This window comes from Cervus canadensis, chromosome 9, assembly GCF_019320065.1.
Source record: "Cervus canadensis isolate Bull #8, Minnesota chromosome 9, ASM1932006v1, whole genome shotgun sequence".
Taxonomy (NCBI): Eukaryota; Metazoa; Chordata; class Mammalia; order Artiodactyla; family Cervidae; genus Cervus; species Cervus canadensis.
In genome coordinates this window covers 76,221,488-76,240,601 of record NC_057394.1, presented here as the reverse complement: position 1 = coordinate 76,240,601, position 19,114 = coordinate 76,221,488, and the positions used below count along the sequence as shown (strand labels likewise).

At 36.2% G+C, this 19,114-nt stretch overlaps 1 protein-coding gene across 6 annotated transcripts in view; it reads left to right on the top strand.

The window, feature by feature from the left end:
• PDS5B (PDS5 cohesin associated factor B) overlaps window positions 1-19,114 on the top strand; it is a 172,379-nt gene that overhangs the window by 44,779 nt on the left and 108,486 nt on the right. For all 6 annotated transcript variants that reach the window (XM_043477450.1, XM_043477452.1, XM_043477451.1 and 3 more), the window contains exons 2-6: window positions 10,873-10,999; window positions 13,506-13,709; window positions 15,816-15,902; window positions 16,004-16,101; window positions 16,740-16,866. In XM_043477450.1, coding sequence (XP_043333385.1) covers window positions 10,892-10,999; window positions 13,506-13,709; window positions 15,816-15,902; window positions 16,004-16,101; window positions 16,740-16,866 — 624 coding nt within the window. In that variant the 5' untranslated portion in view covers window positions 10,873-10,891. The remainder of the gene's footprint in view (window positions 1-10,872; window positions 11,000-13,505; window positions 13,710-15,815; window positions 15,903-16,003; window positions 16,102-16,739; window positions 16,867-19,114) is intronic.

The window sequence follows — 19,114 nt, the reverse complement described above, 5'->3', positions numbered from 1 at the left end:
TTAATGATGTTTAGTCATTGCCCTCCAAACATCACTAGTGTCCCTTTGTAGTCACTTATTTCTCTCCCCTAGCCAACTACTCTATCACATCTAATCCCTTGAATCTATTTGTCCCTTCCACTCTATAATTGTAAGGGATTTGATTTACGTCATACCTGAATGGTCCAGTGGTTTTCCCTACTTTGTTCAACTTAAGTCTGAATTTGGCAATAAGGAGTTCATGATCTGAACCACAGTCAGCTCCCAGTCTTGTTTTTGCTGACTATGTAGAGCTTCTCCATTTTCGGCTACAAATAATATAGTCAATCTGATTTTGGTATTTACCATCTGGTGATGTCCATGTGTAGAGTCATCTCTTGTGTTGTTGAAAGAGGGTGTTTGCTATGACCAGTGAGTTCTTTTGGCAAAACTCTATTAGCCTTTGCCCTGCTTCATTCTGTACTCCAAGGCCAAACTTGCCTATTATTCCAGGTATCTCTTAACTTCTTGCTTTTGCATTCCAGTCCCCTATAATGAAAAGGACATCTTTTTTTTGGTGTTCTAGAACGTCTTGTAGGTCATCACAGAACCGTTCAACTTTAGCTTCTTCGGCATTACTGGTTGAGACATAGACTTGGATTACTGTGATATTGAATTGCCTGGGAAACGAACAGAGATCATGCTGTCATTTTTGAGATTGCACCCAAGTTCTGCATTTCAGACTCTTGTTGACTATGATGGTCACTCCATTTCTTCTAAGGGATTCTTGCCCACAGTAGTAGACATAATGGTCATCTGAATTAATTTCGCCCATTCTGGTCCATTTTAGTTCTCTGATTCCTAAAATGTCGATGTTCACTCTTGCCATCTCCTGTTTGACCACTTCCAATTTACCTTGATTCATGGACCTAACATTCCAGGTTCCTATGCAATATTGTTCTTTACAGCATCGTACTGTACTTCCACCACCAGTCACATCCACAACTAGGCATTGTTTTCACTTTGGCTCCGTCTCTTCATTCTTGCTGGAGTTATTTCTCCACTCCTCTAGTAGCATATTGGGCATCTTCCAACCTGGGGAGTTCCTCTTTCAGTGTCCTCTCTTATTGCCTTTTCGTGCTGTTTATGGGGTTCTCAAGGCAAGAATATTGAGTGGTTTGCCATTCTCTTCTCCAGTGGACCACATTTTGTCAGAATGTAGGAGGTTCGTGACATTGTGCAGGAGGCAGTGATCAAGACCATCCCCAAGGAAAAGAAATGCAAAAAGGCAAAATGGTTGTCTGAGGTTGTCTTACAAATAGCTGAGAAAAGAAGAGAAGCTAAAGGCAAAGGAGAAAAGGAAAGCTATATTTATCTGAATGCAGAGTTGGAAAGAATAGCAAGGAGAGATAAGAAAGCCTTCCTCAGTGATCAATGCAAATAAATAGAGGAAAACAATAGAATGGAGAAGACGTAGATAGAAATCTCTTCAAGAAAATCAGAAATACCAAGGGAACATTTCATGCAAAGATGGGCACAATAAAGGTCAGAAATAGTATGGACCTAGTAGAAGCAGAAGATATTAAGAGGTGGCAAGAATACACAGAAAAACTATACAAAAAAGATCCAGACATCCTGGAATGCAAAGTCAAGTGGACCTTAGGAAGCACAACTACTAGTGGTACTTGGTGGAAGTTAGTGCAAGTGATGGAATTCTGGTTGAGCTATTTCAAATCCTAAAAGATGATGCTGTTGAAGTGCTGCACTCAATATGCCAGCATATTTGGAAAACTCAGTAGTGGCCACAGGAATGGAAAAGGTCAGTTTTCATTCCAATCCCTAAGAAAGGCAGTGCCAAAGAATGTTCAAACTACTGCACAATTGCGTTCATCTCACACGCTAGCAAAGTAATGGTCAAAATTCTCCAAGTCAGGCTTCAACAATACGTGAGCCGAGAGAACTTCCAGATATTCAAGCTGGATTTAGAAAAGGCAGGGGAACCAGAGACCAAATTGCCAACATCCACTGGATCATAGAAAAAGCAAGAGTTCCAGAAAAACTCTTGCTTTATTGACTACACCAAAGCCTTTGACTGTGTGGATCACTACAAACTGTGGAAAATTCTGAAAGAGATGGGAATACTAGACCACCTTACATACCTCCTGAGAAATCTGTATGCAGGTCAGGAAGCAATTGTTAAAATCAGACATGAAACGATGGACTGGTTCCAAATTGGGAAAGGAGTATATCAAGGCTGTATATTGTCACTCTGTTGATTTAACTTATATGCAGAGTACATCATGTGAAATACCGGGATGGATGAAACACAAGCTGGAATCAAGATTGCCGGAGAAAAATCAATAACCTCAGACATGCAGATGACACCACCCTTATGGCAGAAAGTGAACAACTAAAGAGCCTCTTGATGAAAGGGAAAGAGGAGAGTGAAAAAGTTGGCTTAAAACTCAGCATTCAGAAAACTAAGATCATGGCATCTTGTCCCATCACTTCATGGCAAATAGATGAGGAAACAATGGAAACAGTGAGAGACTTAATTTTCTTGGGCTCCAAAATCACTGCAGATGGTGACTGCAGCCATGAAATTAAAAGACACTTGCTGCTTGGAAGAAAAGTTATGGCCAACCTAGATAGCATATTAAAAAGCAGAGACGTTACTTTGCTGACGAAGGTCCATCTAGTCAAAGCTATGGTTTTTCCAGTAGTCATGTATGGATGTGAAAGTTGGATTATAAAGAAAGCTGAGTGCTGAAGAATTGATGCTCGTGAACTGTGGTCATGAGTATTAGGGGATTCAGTGTGCTCCAGAGATTGGAAATTAATTAGGTTAAGGGAATAAGCATTGAAAATCACATATAGCTTATTCCCAGTTTAGTTGCTGAATAACTTCAGCATGGTTGATCTCTGTTTAGTATTTGAAGAAAAGAAAGATAATTTGTTGAGCTCTTTTTACCCTTCATGTTAGCATTAGATATGCACCAGTGAACAACATAGGATAATTGTTCTGTTACAATTTATACTTGAGAAGTGTAAACAGACATTAGAGGGTAAATATTTACAGTTATGATTAAACTTTTGAGGGAAACATGCAAGGGTGCTGTGAGAGCATGTAATAGAGATTTAACTGAGCTTGGGCAAATTTGGTAAAGTGTCCATGAGACAGAGAAGAGGAAGCAGAAAGACGAGCAGACACTTAGAAGGATCTTGGTATGATGCTTTTATGGCATAGAAGTATGACTGGAGTGTAGTGATAAAATGGTCAGATTATTATATGTTGAACTTATTTTTAAGTCAGTGGGAACCTGTTTAAGGGAATAGATATGAAGAGATTGGCATATTAAGATCATCTGGCTGCTGTATGAAGGATGAATTGGAGGTGACTTAAATTAGGTTATAGTGAAGTAATGGACAAATGAAGCTGAATTCCATTTATGTTTTGTACATGGCATTTACAGGACTTGATAGTTGCTTTTAAGTGTTGAAAGAGAAGAGTCAAAGGTTATGCCCAGTTTTCTGGGAGCAACACTGGATGCACTAGGACACCCTATACAGAGAGAAGATTGAAGAGTGCTTTATGGAGGGGGATGAAATTGGTTTGTTCTTTGGTTTTGAGTTTTTTTAGATTCAAGATCCCTTTGAGAATAGGGCTTTCCTCATGGCTCAGTTGGTAAAAAATCTGCCTGCAGTACAGGAGACCCAGGTTCTCTTCCCAGGGTGGGGAAGAGACTACCTTTTGAGAATACCTAAGTAGAAATGTTAGGCTGGCCATGGTATATGTGGATTGGAGTTCAGAAGAGAGCTCTTGGTGGAGTATTTTGGAGTGGCTTTAAGAAAGCTTGGGGCAGAAGTCTTGGGAGAAAAACATGTAGACCAAGAAGTGAATAGAGGAAATAGAATTAATAATATTTAGAGGTTGAATAGAAGAAAAGGAAACAAAGGAGACAGTTACTAGTAATAGGAGAAAAATCGGGAAAAGGTGAAAGGTAGTAGAAATCAAAGGATAGGAGTGTTTCAGAGAGGAGTCTGCTCCCCACCGTGTGTCACACTGCTCAGCTCAATAGGGTCAGGATGGGAGAAGTGCTTCGGCAGCTGGAGGGCAGGAATGACTCTTAGTGAGCTATCACTGCGTAACAGGTCACCCCAAACCCTAATGGCTTCAAACACCCAACATTCCTCTCAGTTCTCCAGGTTGGCAGCTTGAGTTTGGCTCGCCTGGGTAGTTCTGCTGATCTGGGTCAGCCTTAGCTGATTGACGTGGGCTTGCTCATATATCTACAAGTGTGTGTCTGTGATCACCCGAAAGTTTGTCTGTGATTGGCTTCCTTCATGATGGTCATGCCTGGTATAACTGAGATCTCTCTCTGTATGTGTCTCCGTTTACAGTGGGATAACTTCTGTGTGTGTGCTCTTCTTAGGAGGAGTTTCAAGAATGCAAGTCAATAAATTTCACAACACAAGCACTTTTTAAGCTTGCCAGTGTCCCAGTGACCAAAGTCATAAGACCATCTCAAATTCAAGTGCTGGAAAAACATTCTTCTTGATGAGAGTAGCCACAAAATCACATTGCAAGGCTGTAGATAGAGGGAACAGAAAAATTTGTTGTCATTTTTGAAGTCAGCCTCAGTGATTATGGCAAAAACAGTATTGCTGGTGTTGGAGGATGCTGGAAACAGGACTGGGTTAGTATGATAAGCAAATGGGAGCTAAGGAAGTGCAGATTACTTTTTGGAAAGCTTGGCTCTGAAGGTGGTTTGAGAGAGAAGACAGTAGCTAGAGGCATGTGGAAAGTAAACAGGCATGTTGTACTTTCCCGTCCTGCCCGAATTTCTTTCCACACAAGAGCAGAGTGCTTATGCTGGGAAAGGAGTCTAGTAGACACGGAGGATACAGATGCTGAGCAGGAAGAGATAACGGATGAAGTGAAAGTCTCTGAGAAACCTGTAGAGGATGGGATTCTGTGCACTTGTGAAGGGATTTGTTTTTGACATGAAGAGGGTTACATACTTTCTAGTTAACAGAAGGAAAGGAGGAACTTGGTACACGTGTAGTATAGGTACATGTAGCCAGTAGTTCATTCTGGTTTTTTGTAAGATTGTATGGAAAAACCCGAACAAAATTTTTGGCCAGTCACAACAGATGGGAGACTGGGAAAGTTTTCTGTGTGACAGCTTCTGTTTTCTCAGTGAAGTAGAGGCCGTCTACTGAGAGTGGGGGTTCTAAGAAGAATGTGTGCTTGAGGTTTGATGTGAACAGAGAAGCTGTGTAATCTTATCCCCTCAATGAATGAGACAGTGAGCTGACCACTGGCTAGGAAGTGTTGTTGTTGTTGTTTAGTCACTTAGTTGTGTCCAACTCTTGTGACCCCATGGACTGTAATACCAAGCATTTAATAAATGAGAGATATTGTCATTATTAATATAAAATATTACTTTAAAGGGATTTGTCAGAACACTTCGTGTTATTAGTTAGAAAGTGGTGCTAGTTGAGATGTTCTTGGGTCTTTAATTCTACTTCCATGATGGTCCTTGAAAAGATTGTAGGCAGGAGAATAACCATGTGTTTAATCATTTATAAATAAACATTACCAAAAATGAACAAAATGGGTCTGCTTTCTAAAATGACTTCCTGAAGCATTTAATATTACCTTGTATTACCAAAACATAGAGGAATAACTATTAAATATACCTAATTTGAATTAATAAAGATATTTCAGTCTGAATGGTTGGGTTATATGGGAAAAAAAAAACTTTTTGTTTTAGTAGTTGGAAAATTTGTAAATGTTGCCTTAAGGTGATATACTTAAAGAAGAATAGCATAATTTATTTTGTCTCTTTTCTTTTAGGACACTCACTCATTATTTTTTCAGTTATCTCTGGCCAAAAAGAAACCCTTCTTACTCTATGTCCTGGAAGGGTTGTATTGGTATTTATGGAGGGCGCCATCTGCTGGTTATAAGAGGTACCGGCTGTAGGAAGCGTACCTTTTACAGTTGTCAGACTTCACAAAATCTTGTTTTCTTTCCAACTCCACCTTAAACCTGGGGTAAAGTCCCAGAAGGAAAAGCAGCTTTTAATAAACATGGGAAAGTAGAGATTCTAGTAGTGACTTGATTTGATTTCTGTGACTCTGATAAACTTGTTGCCACATACTGGCTGTTGAAGGAAAATTATTATGAAAATGACAGATAGCTGTTTTTATTTCTTCCCAGATCACTTTACCAATGACTGTTGCTATATCACCCTTGTGGTTTAATCCAGTGGATGTTGTGTTCTCTTTTCCCATTCATTGAAAGGACCTTAATATTTTTATTGCAGTCTTTATTGCATCTTGTGAACATTTACCTACCTCTAGGGTAGAATGATGATTTCATTGATTTTTTTTTTTTCCCTTTCTAGGATTGTTAGTATGATTTTTAAAATTACCGGTATGTTTGTTTTAATTACCATTTTCTTTGAACTTACTCAGTGGTTGTATAAACTCTTTAGTATTAGAATAGTTTGTGTTTCATTGTTCATTCTGTACACAAAACTGTAGGTATTTGTAACAACATGTATATAATGGTATTTGAAATTAATATATACGTATATGTGTGTGGTGTTTAAGTCCCTCAATTGTGCCCAACTCTTTGCAGCCCAATGGACTGTGTAGCCTGTCGGGCTCCTCTGTCCATGGGATTTTTCAAGCAAGAATACTGGAGTGGTTGCCGTGCCCTCCTCCAGGGGATCTTCCCAGCCCAGAGATTGAACCTGAATTGGCAGGCAGATTCTTTACTACTAACCACTCGGGAAGCCCATATACATATGTACTCTATAATACATTTATATACAGTGTATAAATGGACTATGACACAGGTCTGTTTTTATATAAATAATTTAAGGCACTACTTATTTTCAGTTCATTCGTTCTATCATAATATATACTATTGAAATTCAACACAAAATGAATGTCAAATAATTTCTTTGACACCATTTCAGAGGAGAAGCTGTGTGTCTATGTATCTTTTCCCTTTGACTTCCCATAACAGTTGAAAAACCTGTTTCTTTACTGTAACCTGCCTTTCTTCTTCTGCATTGCTCTCCTTCTCTCTCTCCTTTCCACCTTTTTTCTCTTACATTATTATTTGGTGTTTGTTCCTGTTGTTGTCTAGGAAGTACATAGAGATCAGTTTACCAAATCCAAGGGCCTGGGGTTATCTTTAAAGAGTGATGTGTATTTCCAAAGTCACTAACACTATATACCATCTCTCCATCTTCAAACATTTTTTTTTCTAGTTAAAAAGCAATATTTTTCTGTTTTTTGACCCTCTTCTGTTTTCTTTCCTGACCCCACCCCCCACATCAATACAGATATTTCTTAAGAATTTAGTCTCTGTATCTCAGCTCACCCTACACATTTTCTTTATTGATTCTGTAAGCCCCCAAAGCGTAAGCTATACGTGGTGCTAAAATGTTTTCTTTCATTGACTTTTCTCTAGAACTTCAGCTTAACATCTCTAGTTGCCTTGTATTCCACACTTAATTTTTCCAGAGCCCTGACTTCTCCCTGGTTTCCCTGCCCCTGTGAGGAGGAGGGCAGTCACTGGCCGTGTTCTGCCCCAGTGTATACTTGGTACGCAGAGAACTGCTGTCACACCAGCCAGGTTCTCAGTAGATAGTAAATGGTTGACTTTCTAGGAACAAAGGCTTTGAATCTTGTTACCATCTTCAAATTCTCTCAAGTAAGCATTCATAGTCTTTGCATCAGTTTTCTTACTTTCAGTCATTCCCTGCAGTCTGTTCCTTATTAGTTCTTATTGGAATTTTGTAGCAGTTTCCTGCTTTTATTGTATTTGATTTCTCTTCTGCCTAGTCTGTACTGCCTATTCAAGCCACTGTCTCTTAAAATAGTTCTGGTCATTGATTTAGCAAGTATTTCTTGAACATCTACTGTGTTCTAAGGATGCCTAAAATGATACATACTATCCTTGTTCCAAAGGACATCAACCCTGAATATTGATTGGAAGGACTGATGCTGAAGCCCCAATATTTTGGCCACCTGATGCAAAGAGCTGGCTCATTGGAAAAGACCCTGATGCTGGGAAAGATTGAAGGCAGGAGGAGAAGGGGGTGATAGAGGATGAGATGGTTGGATGGCATTACTGACTCAGTGGACGTGACTTTGAGCAAACTCCTGGAGATAGTGAAGGACAGGGAAGCCTGGCATGCTGCAGTTCACGGGGTCGCAAGGAGTCAGACATGACTTAGTGACTGAACAACAAATCCTTGTTTTAAGGAGCTTCTAGTCAAGTAGGGGAAACAGACATAAATGTATTAAATGTGATGTGATTAAATGCTAATTATGATATGTTCACAGTTTTCCAGCTGTAGGGGAAGAGCCAAGCTCGGCCTAAGGAGGTTGGGAGAAGTTTAAACATAATCTTGAGAATTCAAGGTACATGGAGTTTGCTTATAGAGAGGGGCCAGTAAATTTATCTTTGAGGAAACAGCTCATGTGTATACTCACAGAAGTATTTCAAACCTCTGCTCACAAAACCATTGCTTATGAAGCTGAAGTGCAAACTGAGAGACTTGCTTCTTTGTTGCTCTACTTTTCCTTCTTTGCTCCCTTTTACTTCCTTCCACTTTTTCCTTTAGTAGTGGTTTTAGACGAGTAACAAATTCTGAACTTTGTTCTCTGGGATTTATTCATATTCTTTTCTCTGTCCTTTTGTTCTGTATATTGTTAACACTTCACCCGCATCTACTTTCAATTTCTTTAAATCTTACATTTTCCCAGGCTTGTTGTTTGTTATTTCTGTTGATTACTTTAGGATTTATTGTGATTTAATCGTCTAGGGGGAATGTCTTTTTCCTTTGTCATTTTGAGACCTATCTTAACTCATGTGGCCCTATAGCCACTCTAGAATGTCATGCAGATAATAGGTTCTTGATACAGTTTTGACTGTACAGATGGAACCATGTCTGCATTATTAAGCAGACATGTGTCTTATGATCACAATCGTGTCTGTTGTTAAGGGAGACGAACAGCTTTTGCTTCTGTTCAGGCACGGTAGAGAGACTTTGTTATATTCCAGGTTCTATGGAAAAGTGGGAATCCTATCACATTTATATTTACCTTCCTGTAGAATGGTTTATCCTAGGCATTCACTGAATATCTTCTTTGGTTGAAGGAACACAAACAGCTGTAGGTTTGATTCTTGGCTTTTCCTAACCCGAGGTTGTGAAGTTGTTTTCCTACATTATATTCTAAAAACTTTTCCAATTGCCTCAATATTTAGTTTATTAATCGACCTGAAATTCCTTTTGTGTATGGTGTGAGATATGGGTATAGTGTCATTTTTTTCCATATAGATAATGAAAATCTCAGAACATAAAAAATTTAAACAACTTTATTGAGTTGTAATTTGTATATCATAAAATTAATAAAATTGACCTATTTCAAGTGTATAGTTGAGTAATTTTTAGTAAATATCCTGAGGTGAAACCCACCATAGTCCAATTTTAGAACATTTTTATCAGTCCAGTAAGATCCCTCATGCCGATTTATAATTAATCTGTCACTGAATTCTTTATAAGTTTTCATCTTGAGTTCTCAGCAGCATCTCTATTATAGTGTTAAACAAGTGATGATAGCAGGTATGTTTTTGTAGGTCCTGAAAATAGGTAAAACATTTTCAGAAGAGCATCAATAAGCATGATTTATGCTGTAGGGTATAGCATCTTACCTTTCTCAGATTCAGAAATCTTTCATATAATTCTTAGTTTGTTGAACTTTTTTCCTTATTTTCTTTTATAGTTGTGAATTGATCTTGAATTTTCTTCAAACATTGTCTCTTAATTTTTTTAGATTATCACATGATTTTTCTTTTTTATTCTGTTAATATGATGAATTCAACCTTGCATTTCTGGGATTAAACCCAGTTTTTTTTATCTGCAACTACATTTGGTTTCTTAAGTATTCCTTTTTTCTAGTATTTTATTTAAAAACTTTGTAAACAGAAAAGACCTGTCAGTGGTTCTTTTCCCTTTCTCTTACTTTTCTCATTGGGTGTTAGTATCATGGTTATGCTAGTTAGCTGGATAAAGTTGTTAGGTTGGTGAAGGAGTAACTTTGGTTTTGGACTGTGAATTTTAAATCACACAACTAGGCTCAAACACATCTTTATTAATCAAAATAGGAACCATTATAGTCAAGACATTTTTGCTAATGAAAAATAAGTTGGTTTATTCCTGTAGCATAAAAATCCGTACTTTGAAATTCCGTGAACTCTTGGAAAGCATTATCTTTTTGGGGTATTCTACTTTAAAGTATTATCTTTTTGGGGTATTCTACATTAAAGTATTCTACATTAATGTCAGGAAGAGTCTCTTGTTTGATGTTCTATCTTGACAGGAGTCTGTCTTCCTTTTCCCATAAGATCACCGAAACTGAACTCTAAATTTGTCAGGGTTGGCAGATGGGCTCAGGGTGTAAGTAGATATAATGTTCCATTTACTTCTCTGGATTCCTGAATTCTCTTAGATTTTGGCCCAAGTAATTTGTAATACTATAAAAAAATGCTGTGTGTGTATTTTATATATATGTATATGTATAATTTTGTAGTATATATTATAAATATTATATATAATGTTTTATATATGTAGGTAAGTATATAATTAAATAAAATCATATTTTTTTTGTAGTTGAAGGATTAGTTCAAATAACCTAGCTTGTCACAAATGGAAATAAAAGTAAAAATAAAATTTTAAAAGTTGGAGAAATGTTCAGTAAAATGATTTTCATTAATTAAATAAATGAATTACTATAAATTAGGAAATAGAATGTTTTCATGTTTATTATGAATATTGTTAATGGTTTTTTTTTTTTGGTTTGCATCTAATAGTTTTCTTGTTTTAGGGGTAAAAATACTTCCATCATGGCTCATTCAAAGACAAGGACCAATGATGGAAAAATTACCTATCCTCCTGGTGTCAAGGAAATCTCAGATAAAATATCTAAAGAAGAGATGGTGAGACGGTTAAAGGTGAGTGGAATTAGGTTATGTCCTTTGGGCATCCATTTAGGATGAGCGGAGTTGGGGAGAGCACCTATGGAAATCATATAGGGCTGTACCTTGCTAAAGCACATCAGAGCAGAAGATATTTCATGACCAAAACTAGTTAGCTGTAATTAGGAGCTAAGAAAGTGGAATAGGTAAAGAATTGTAGAGTTTCCTTAGCTATTGTTAATTGGAGTATAGTTGGAACGGTGAAGCTTAGGATTTTTCGGGCCTCCTCTCCTGCTCTTGCTGAGTCGCTTCAGTCGTGTCTGACTCTGTGCGACCCCATAGACGGCAGCCCACCAGGCTCTACTTGGGTATAAAAGACAAATCCCCAATATGCTTATACTCCTTATTGTCTGTGGAAAGTTGTCTCCTCTCTCCAATATCTCATTTATATTATAAAAACAACCATTTTAATTTGATTTTTAATTCTTATTAAAAATTAAATTTATAAGATTTAATTCTTTCTACTGAGTACTAAGTCTCCATTTTACTTTCTTGTATTTTGAAATTAAGTTAAGGAGCTTTACTTTTAGCTCTTGGTTTCTGATGTGCAGCAGAGTCAAGATGGATGGCAAACTCCATTCATGAGGCAGTCACTGTACTGTTAAACTCTTCGTATTTGCTTGAATAATGTTTTGTCTTTGACCATCAGTGATGGTCTTCATGATTAAAATGGTTAGAAGAGCAGAGTGGCCAAGGAGATTATTAAGCTGATTAGTTCAGATGTTCTTTATTTTTAAGCATTTTTTCCCCTTCAGTGTTGTATCCACCTAGACATGTTGCCTGTTATTAATATTTGCCTATATTTCCAGTGTAGAAAGTTTGCCATAATTAATCACTGAAGGCTCAGGAGCTTTAAAGTACTACTTTATTGTTGCATGATTATTTTTATTAGAAGAAAAAAAAACCCTTGTACTATTATAAATTTCATATAAAATCTTAGTATTATAGCCTATGCATACAGTACTGGAATGACAGATATAAGGTGTTTATTATTCAAAGCAAAAGGCATCTTTGAGCAGATTAAGTTTACCAATATGTGGATCTTTTATCTAGTTGGGAGTTTGTGTATATTTTATTAGAAATGGTTAAGCTGCAAACTGTATCTGGTATTTTTCATTTCTGAGTATCTAGATTTTCTTGACCTATTAAATTTTTAGAGAAAAAGTATGTTTATTTCCTCAGATTTGTTTATATTTCAGCAATGGTATCATCCTTATTGTCTGCTAAGAAATGAATGTTAAACACAGAGATAGATTCCACTTATAAGCTATTAGCATTCAGTGTCTTTTATGGATGTTATTTTCTCAGACATCTTTTTTAATTTAAGGACTCATATATGAAGTGTTCATGAGTTTGTAACACCATTTGAGTTGTACAGAGTATTGAGGAGTTCCTGTTATCTAACCCTTGATTATTTTGGTGGAATGATTGCCACAGTGTTCACATGCAGCGCTTGTAGTATCCTTTTATTATTTTGTAGACATTTATGCCCAGCAATAATCTGCTTAGTTTTCTTTTTTTTTTCTTTCTAATTTACACTTCCCTCTGTTAAGTTTTATAAAATCGTGTTAATATATAAGATGTCATTGTTTATGTAATTCCTAGAGTTTCCTGTAATATTTTATTCAAAATATACTTTCTGTCTCTTGTGAAGAGATTCCAGGGGAAGAACGAGTTTCTTGCATGTAGCTTTCCCTTCCTCCCCACATAATACACCTAAGTCCATCAAAGCATATGTCTTAAAAGTAATAAAATTAAGAGGTTAGGAGAGTAGCCCTGGACATTGTACTCTTAAATTAATGTAGTGCCAGACTGAAGGATTAGTGTGTGCCTGGTTCTGGATTCTGGTGTAGTGGAACTGAGGGTCCGTCCTGTGAGGAGCAGTGTTAGCCACAGCTGCTGTGGGAACTCAGTGTGACACTGGGCAGCTCGTTACTCAGAAGTCTTACTCTGCAGCTGGGTGGAGATCCATGTTGCCATGTGTCTCAAGGACCCAGTCCAGTCCTACTTGTTGATTGGTGTCTGTAGCACCACCTAGTGGATGCCAGATGGTCACCTTTACGTTCTCCCTGATAAGTTCGGCAATTTTGTTAAGTCTCATGTGAAGTAGAAATAGTGCAGGCTGAGACTTGACTGTGACTGCTAATATTGAAATTAGAGAAAGCTCTTCATAGAATGCAGACTATGTAATTTTTCACGATTGTTGTTTCTGTCCCACTTCTTTTGTGTAAAGGTTTGCTTTCTTCTGCTCACTCCATACATGATGCTGTTGAGTCTTACTAATGAAGTGTCCACCTCCTGTTCCCTTTTGCTGTAGTGCAGGAAGTACTTCATTGGATGCTACAGATAGATACTTTGAGAGGAAACATGAAAGTGTAGTTATTGGAAGTTAACCTTTGTAATTAATACGGTTTTTATTTTCAGATGAATATATTTTTACATGGAGGATGTCACTTTTTTATTTCATTTTATTTTTATATAGATGGTTGTGAAAACTTTCATGGATATGGACCAGGACTCTGAAGAAGAAAAGGAGCTTTACTTAAATCTAGCTTTACATCTTGCTTCAGATTTTTTCCTCAAGCATCCTGATAAAGATGTTCGCTTACTGGTAGCCTGCTGCCTTGCTGATATTTTCAGGATTTATGCTCCTGAAGCTCCTTATACATCCCCTGATAAATTAAAGGCAAGTACTGATTCAAAGAACTGCCAAGATTGACTGATACTTTATCTTTCTAACTGAAATGGGTATTCAAGTATTTAGATTATTTGTTTGGAGACTTTGACATTAATTGCAGCAGTCTTTTGCTAAACTACTTTTGTTTTCTTTATTTTCTGTAGAATTTCCTCCCTCCCATTAGTACTTAATTTTATAAAACAAGTTCTGAAGATCAGAATAAGAAGTTGATTAATAAAGTATATTGTATACTTTCTTTTTTGGCCGCTCCATGTGGCTTGTGGGATCTTAGTCCCCTGACCAGGGATTGAACCTTGGCCGTGGTGGTGAAAGTGCCAAGTCTTAACCACTGGATTGCCAGGGAGTTTCCTATACTTTTTAAATTATGCCGTCATTAGTGCTATCACTTGGCGTACACTTCCTTTTCCTTTTAAAAAATTCATGTTGAAGACCATGTTCATTATTGAAAAGACAGTATCTAGTGTAAATGTGAATTTATAAGAATCCTAATTCATATAATGGAAGATGTTATGTGCATTGTTCTGAAGCAAATACAGTGGGCAAAATTTTAATGAAAGGTAGAAAACATACCTAGTACTTGATTATGGTAATTTTAAGTAAAGGCATGTCAATGAAATGATTTTTAAAAGATGGAAAAAGAAAGGGAATAACCTGGTTAATCCAATGGATAAAAAGAATGAAAATAAGTATAGCTGTGCAAAAAAATATCGAGTAAGGCAGGTTAGAAGAACATTAGAAAAACCAGCAATAATAAAAGATAACTGCAGAAACTGTGGGTTAGAAAATGAGTCCATGGGAAGATTACTGAGTATGAATTTAAAAAAAGACAATTTAGATTTATTTTATTTAACAAATACTTATGTTAGTTACCTGTCGGGAACTGGGTTTACCTTGGTGAAAAACAGCCCAGACTTGGTTCTATAGTCAGGGACTTGCATCTTAAAAACTGAAATGAGAAACCTGCTCATTTGATCAAGTCAGCCAGGATTCCAGTAAGGAATGCCTAAACTGCTGTGGGCATGTTTGTCTTACATATCTCACAGTGGGGGAAATAGGGAACGGTATTTGTCATTTAAAAGTAAACTGAATTATAAGATTTGAGAATGCTCGGAGACTTAAAGTAGATAATATGAGCTGGTCTGTGGAGTTATGTACCTGAATGAATTGTGAACCTGTGATTTGAGGTACTTAATTGTTTTAAGGAGTAGTTGTATTTAGTAGTTCAAACCATTTTTGAAGAATGTTCTTTTGATAGTATTTTTCTTGAAAAGCTACTCAATAGTCTGCATGTTCTGTTTGTTCCCTTTTAAATAAGGTTTATCATTTTACTTATAAGGGACATTTTTTCTCTCTCTCTTTTTTGATTGATTAGCATGCCTCCTTTATAGAATGAGCTTTTATAATTTTAGCCTTTTCCACACTTTCCAAAAACATCATCTCCATACAAATTTGACTCAGAGTGATACTGAACCTATTTTACCCAGGTATAAAGGGGATGTGTAATAAAAAGTCAAAAGTAAGAGATGGAGATAGATTGATAAATTGTAGGGGAAAACAAGTGTTAATAATTATAATGACTGGGTAGGAAGCCTGACAAGTTAACTTCTAAGGGTCTTTTTAAAATTTCTAAGTTTCTGCAGTCTCTTTTCTTTCCACTTGGTGATTTTGTTTTGCAGTTTTAAGTTTCCTAAACTATGTTCTTTCTATCCAATTACCATATATAATGCCATTCCACAAACCTGATCAAATCAGCTTTCGGTCATTTCAACGTGTTCGTTCTAATAACAGCGTAAGTTTTAGTTTACTTGGTTTTCAGGTCTATTATTTTTAACTTACTGTAAGATGTTTTTCTTTCTCTACTTTAAGATCATGGTAAATGATTTACTGTCTTCCTTTAAAGGGGGTTAAGATATTTGGTGTTTTTATGATAATGCACATTAAAAAAATTTCAGCCAAATGCAAGCTTTTTTTTCCTTTTTTTAAACTGGTTCTTTACAATTTTATCATGATAGATACTTTTGAGTGCTGAATTATCTTTAGGAATTTAGTGGATGTTTTCATAATCTAAACAATACTTTGTCCTTTTTTTTTAAGGATATATTTATGTTTATAACAAGGCAGTTGAAGGGACTAGAAGATACAAAGAGCCCACAATTCAATAGGTATTTTTATTTACTTGAGGTAAGCAGTATGTTATATTTTGAGGTGACATTTTAAAATGGTTTCTGTACATGTGTATTTTTACTAATTAAAATTTTACCCTTTTCACCTCTTAATTTTAGAACATTGCTTGGGTCAAGTCATATAACATATGTTTTGAGTTGGAAGACAGCAATGAAATTTTTACCCAGTTATACAGAACATTATTTTCAGTTATAAAGTAAGTTTACTAAGATTATAATCTTTTTTAAATATAAAGAATTTTTAGCTTATAGATGAATCTGCATAAACTTTTTTATGATAAATATCGGAAGGCTAATATTTGTAACTTAAGAATCATTAACATGATTTTTATAGATACGTTTTGAAAATGAATATAGCCAATTTTGTATTGTAGAGAATAATACAAGAGTGGCATTAGTTAATCTAACTGATACAAAAATATTTTTATTATATTATTTTTCTTTTGTTTAAATCACATATTACTGACCCCTTAATTCCTGTGAATCATTTAGTTCTCTGTGTATTCCTTATAATCATCTATTAGAATTAACTTCAACAAAGCAGTTTGATGTTCTGAATTTAAGGCCAAACTAAAGTTACATTTGATTTAATTACTTTTGATTGTGAGACTGATAAAAATTAACAAACATAATCTTGGAAATGTAGTTTAAAAAATATTTTAGATGCTACTATAAGATTTTGGAGAGAAGGAAGCTTTAAATGAATATATAGAATTATATTTAATTAATACCTTAATATCACTGTAAAATAAAGTGTGGTATTCCATGTTATGATTAAATCCTATAAATTTCAGGTATGCTTAAGTTTAAATGAAATATCAATTTTGAATTTCAGCAATGGCCACAATCAGAAAGTTCATATGCATATGGTGGATCTCATGAGTTCTATTATTTGTGAAGGTGATACAGTATCTCAAGAGCTTTTGGATACAGTTTTGGTAAATCTGGTACCTGCTCATAAGGTAAGTAGCAAAATATACTTGAATATGTATATCTAAAATATGTCAACAGTAGGGTCCAGAATTAACTTATGTTTAAAATGCAGTTTATCCTGCTTTATTCCTAGTTTTGGAGACTTTTATTGATTAATGTTAATGAACATTAATTGTATTTAGTAAAACATGACTGTGTGGATCACAATAAACTGTGGAAAATTCTGAAAGAGATGGGAATACCAGACCACCTGACCTACCTCTTGAGAAATCTGTATGCAGGTCAGGAAGCAACAGTTAGAACTGGACGTGAAACAACAGACTGGTTCCGAATAGAAAAAGGAGTATGTCAAGGCTGTATACTGTCACCCTGCTTATTAACTTATATGCAGAGTACATCATGAGAAACGCTGGGCTGGAGGAAGCACAAGCTGGAATCAAGATTGCCGGGAGAAATATCAATAACCTCAGATATGCAGATGACACCACCCTTATGGCAGAAAATGAAGAAGAACTAAAGAGCTCCTTGATGAAAGTGAAAGAGGAGAGTGAAAAAGTTGGTTTAAAGCTCAATATTCAGAAAACTAAGGTCATGGCATCTGGTCTCATCACTTCATGGGAAATAGATGGGGAAACAGTGGAAACAGTGGCTGACTTTATTTTTCTGGGCTCCAAAATCACTGCAGATGGTGATTGCAGCCATGAGATTAAAAGACGCTTACTCCTTGGAAGGAAAGTTATGACCAACCTAGACAGCATATTAAAAAGCAGAGACATTACCTTGCCAACAAAGGTCTGTCTCATCAAGGCTATGGTTTTTCCAGTGGTCATGTATGGATGTGAGAGTTGGATTATAAAGAAAGCTGAGCACCGAAGAAAGAATTAATGCTTTTGAACTGTGGTGTTGGAGAAGACTCTTGAGAGTCCCTTGGACTGCAAGGAGATCCAACCAGTCCATCCTAAAGGAGATCAGTCCTGGGTGTTCATTGGAAGGACTGATGTTGAGGCCGAAACTCCAATACTTGGGCCATCTGATGCGAAGAGCTGATTCATTGGAAAAGACCCTGATGCTGGGAAAGATAGAGGGCAGGAGGAGAAGGGGACGACAGAGAATGAGATGGTTGGATGGCATCCTCAACTCAATGGACATGGGTTTGGGTGGACTCCGGGAGTTGGTGATGGACAGAGAGGCCTGGCATGCTGAGGTTCATGGGGTCTCAAAGAGTCGGACACAACTGAGCAACTGAACTGAACTGAAAACATGAAACACTTATTAGTCATTAATTAAATGGAAAGAAGAGATAATAGATTTTGTACATGTGATAAAATATCTGTAATAACTCAGTTTTGTATAGGATTATGTTTCAAGGAGTATATTACTGGCTACTTAGAAATGGGTTCAATCCCTGGGTTGAGAAGATGCCTGGAGAAGGAAGTGGAAACTCACTGCAGTATTCTTGCCCAGAAATTTACAGAGGAGTCTGGCAGGCTATGATCCATGGAGTCGCAAAGAGTTGGACATGACTGAGCGACTAATACTTTGATTTTCTTTTCTTTGATTCTCTAATATATGTTGGGAGATACATAAGCAATTAGTACCTTGGGTAAAAGATAGTGGTAGTATAGATTGAAAGAAGGGGTGAAATGCAAAGAGAAGTCTTTACTAATTTGGAAAAAGGGAAATGTTGATGGCAATACTGTTTCTTGCGTGGGTAATGTTAATCAAGTTGTGTGTGTTTATGTGTTTGTGTGTTTTGTTCTTTGAAAGTGACTGACACTCTAGTGAGCAGTTGGAAATGTGGTTCTGTGATTCACCAGTATAAAGGTCTCTGCAAAGTTAAGACCTTTCTGGCAAAATATAATTTAAATTTATAGCTATACAGCTTTCTCAGAAATATTGCCAGTGAAAAATGACCTCATAATCAAAAATTTCCAAACTTTTAAAATAGTCCCTCAATACTGAAAAATCAGGCACTAACTAAAAATTCAGATTATATATTTATGAGCTAAAAATGATAAATACCTTTAACAGAATTAAATATAACAGTTTTATGTCTTAATGCCTGTGAGTGTAAGAGTTAAAAAACGTGATAGCTAGGCATATGAATGGAGAAGGTGTAAGGTTAGGGGAAAGAAAGGTATAAATTAAAAATGGTCATTGAAATAAAAATCTTTATTGGATTGTAACAGCCATTTAGAGAACTAGGATATAGATCTGAGGAAATTATACAAATACAGTGAGATAAGGAAAAGAAAAGATTCTAACACGTGAAAGAGA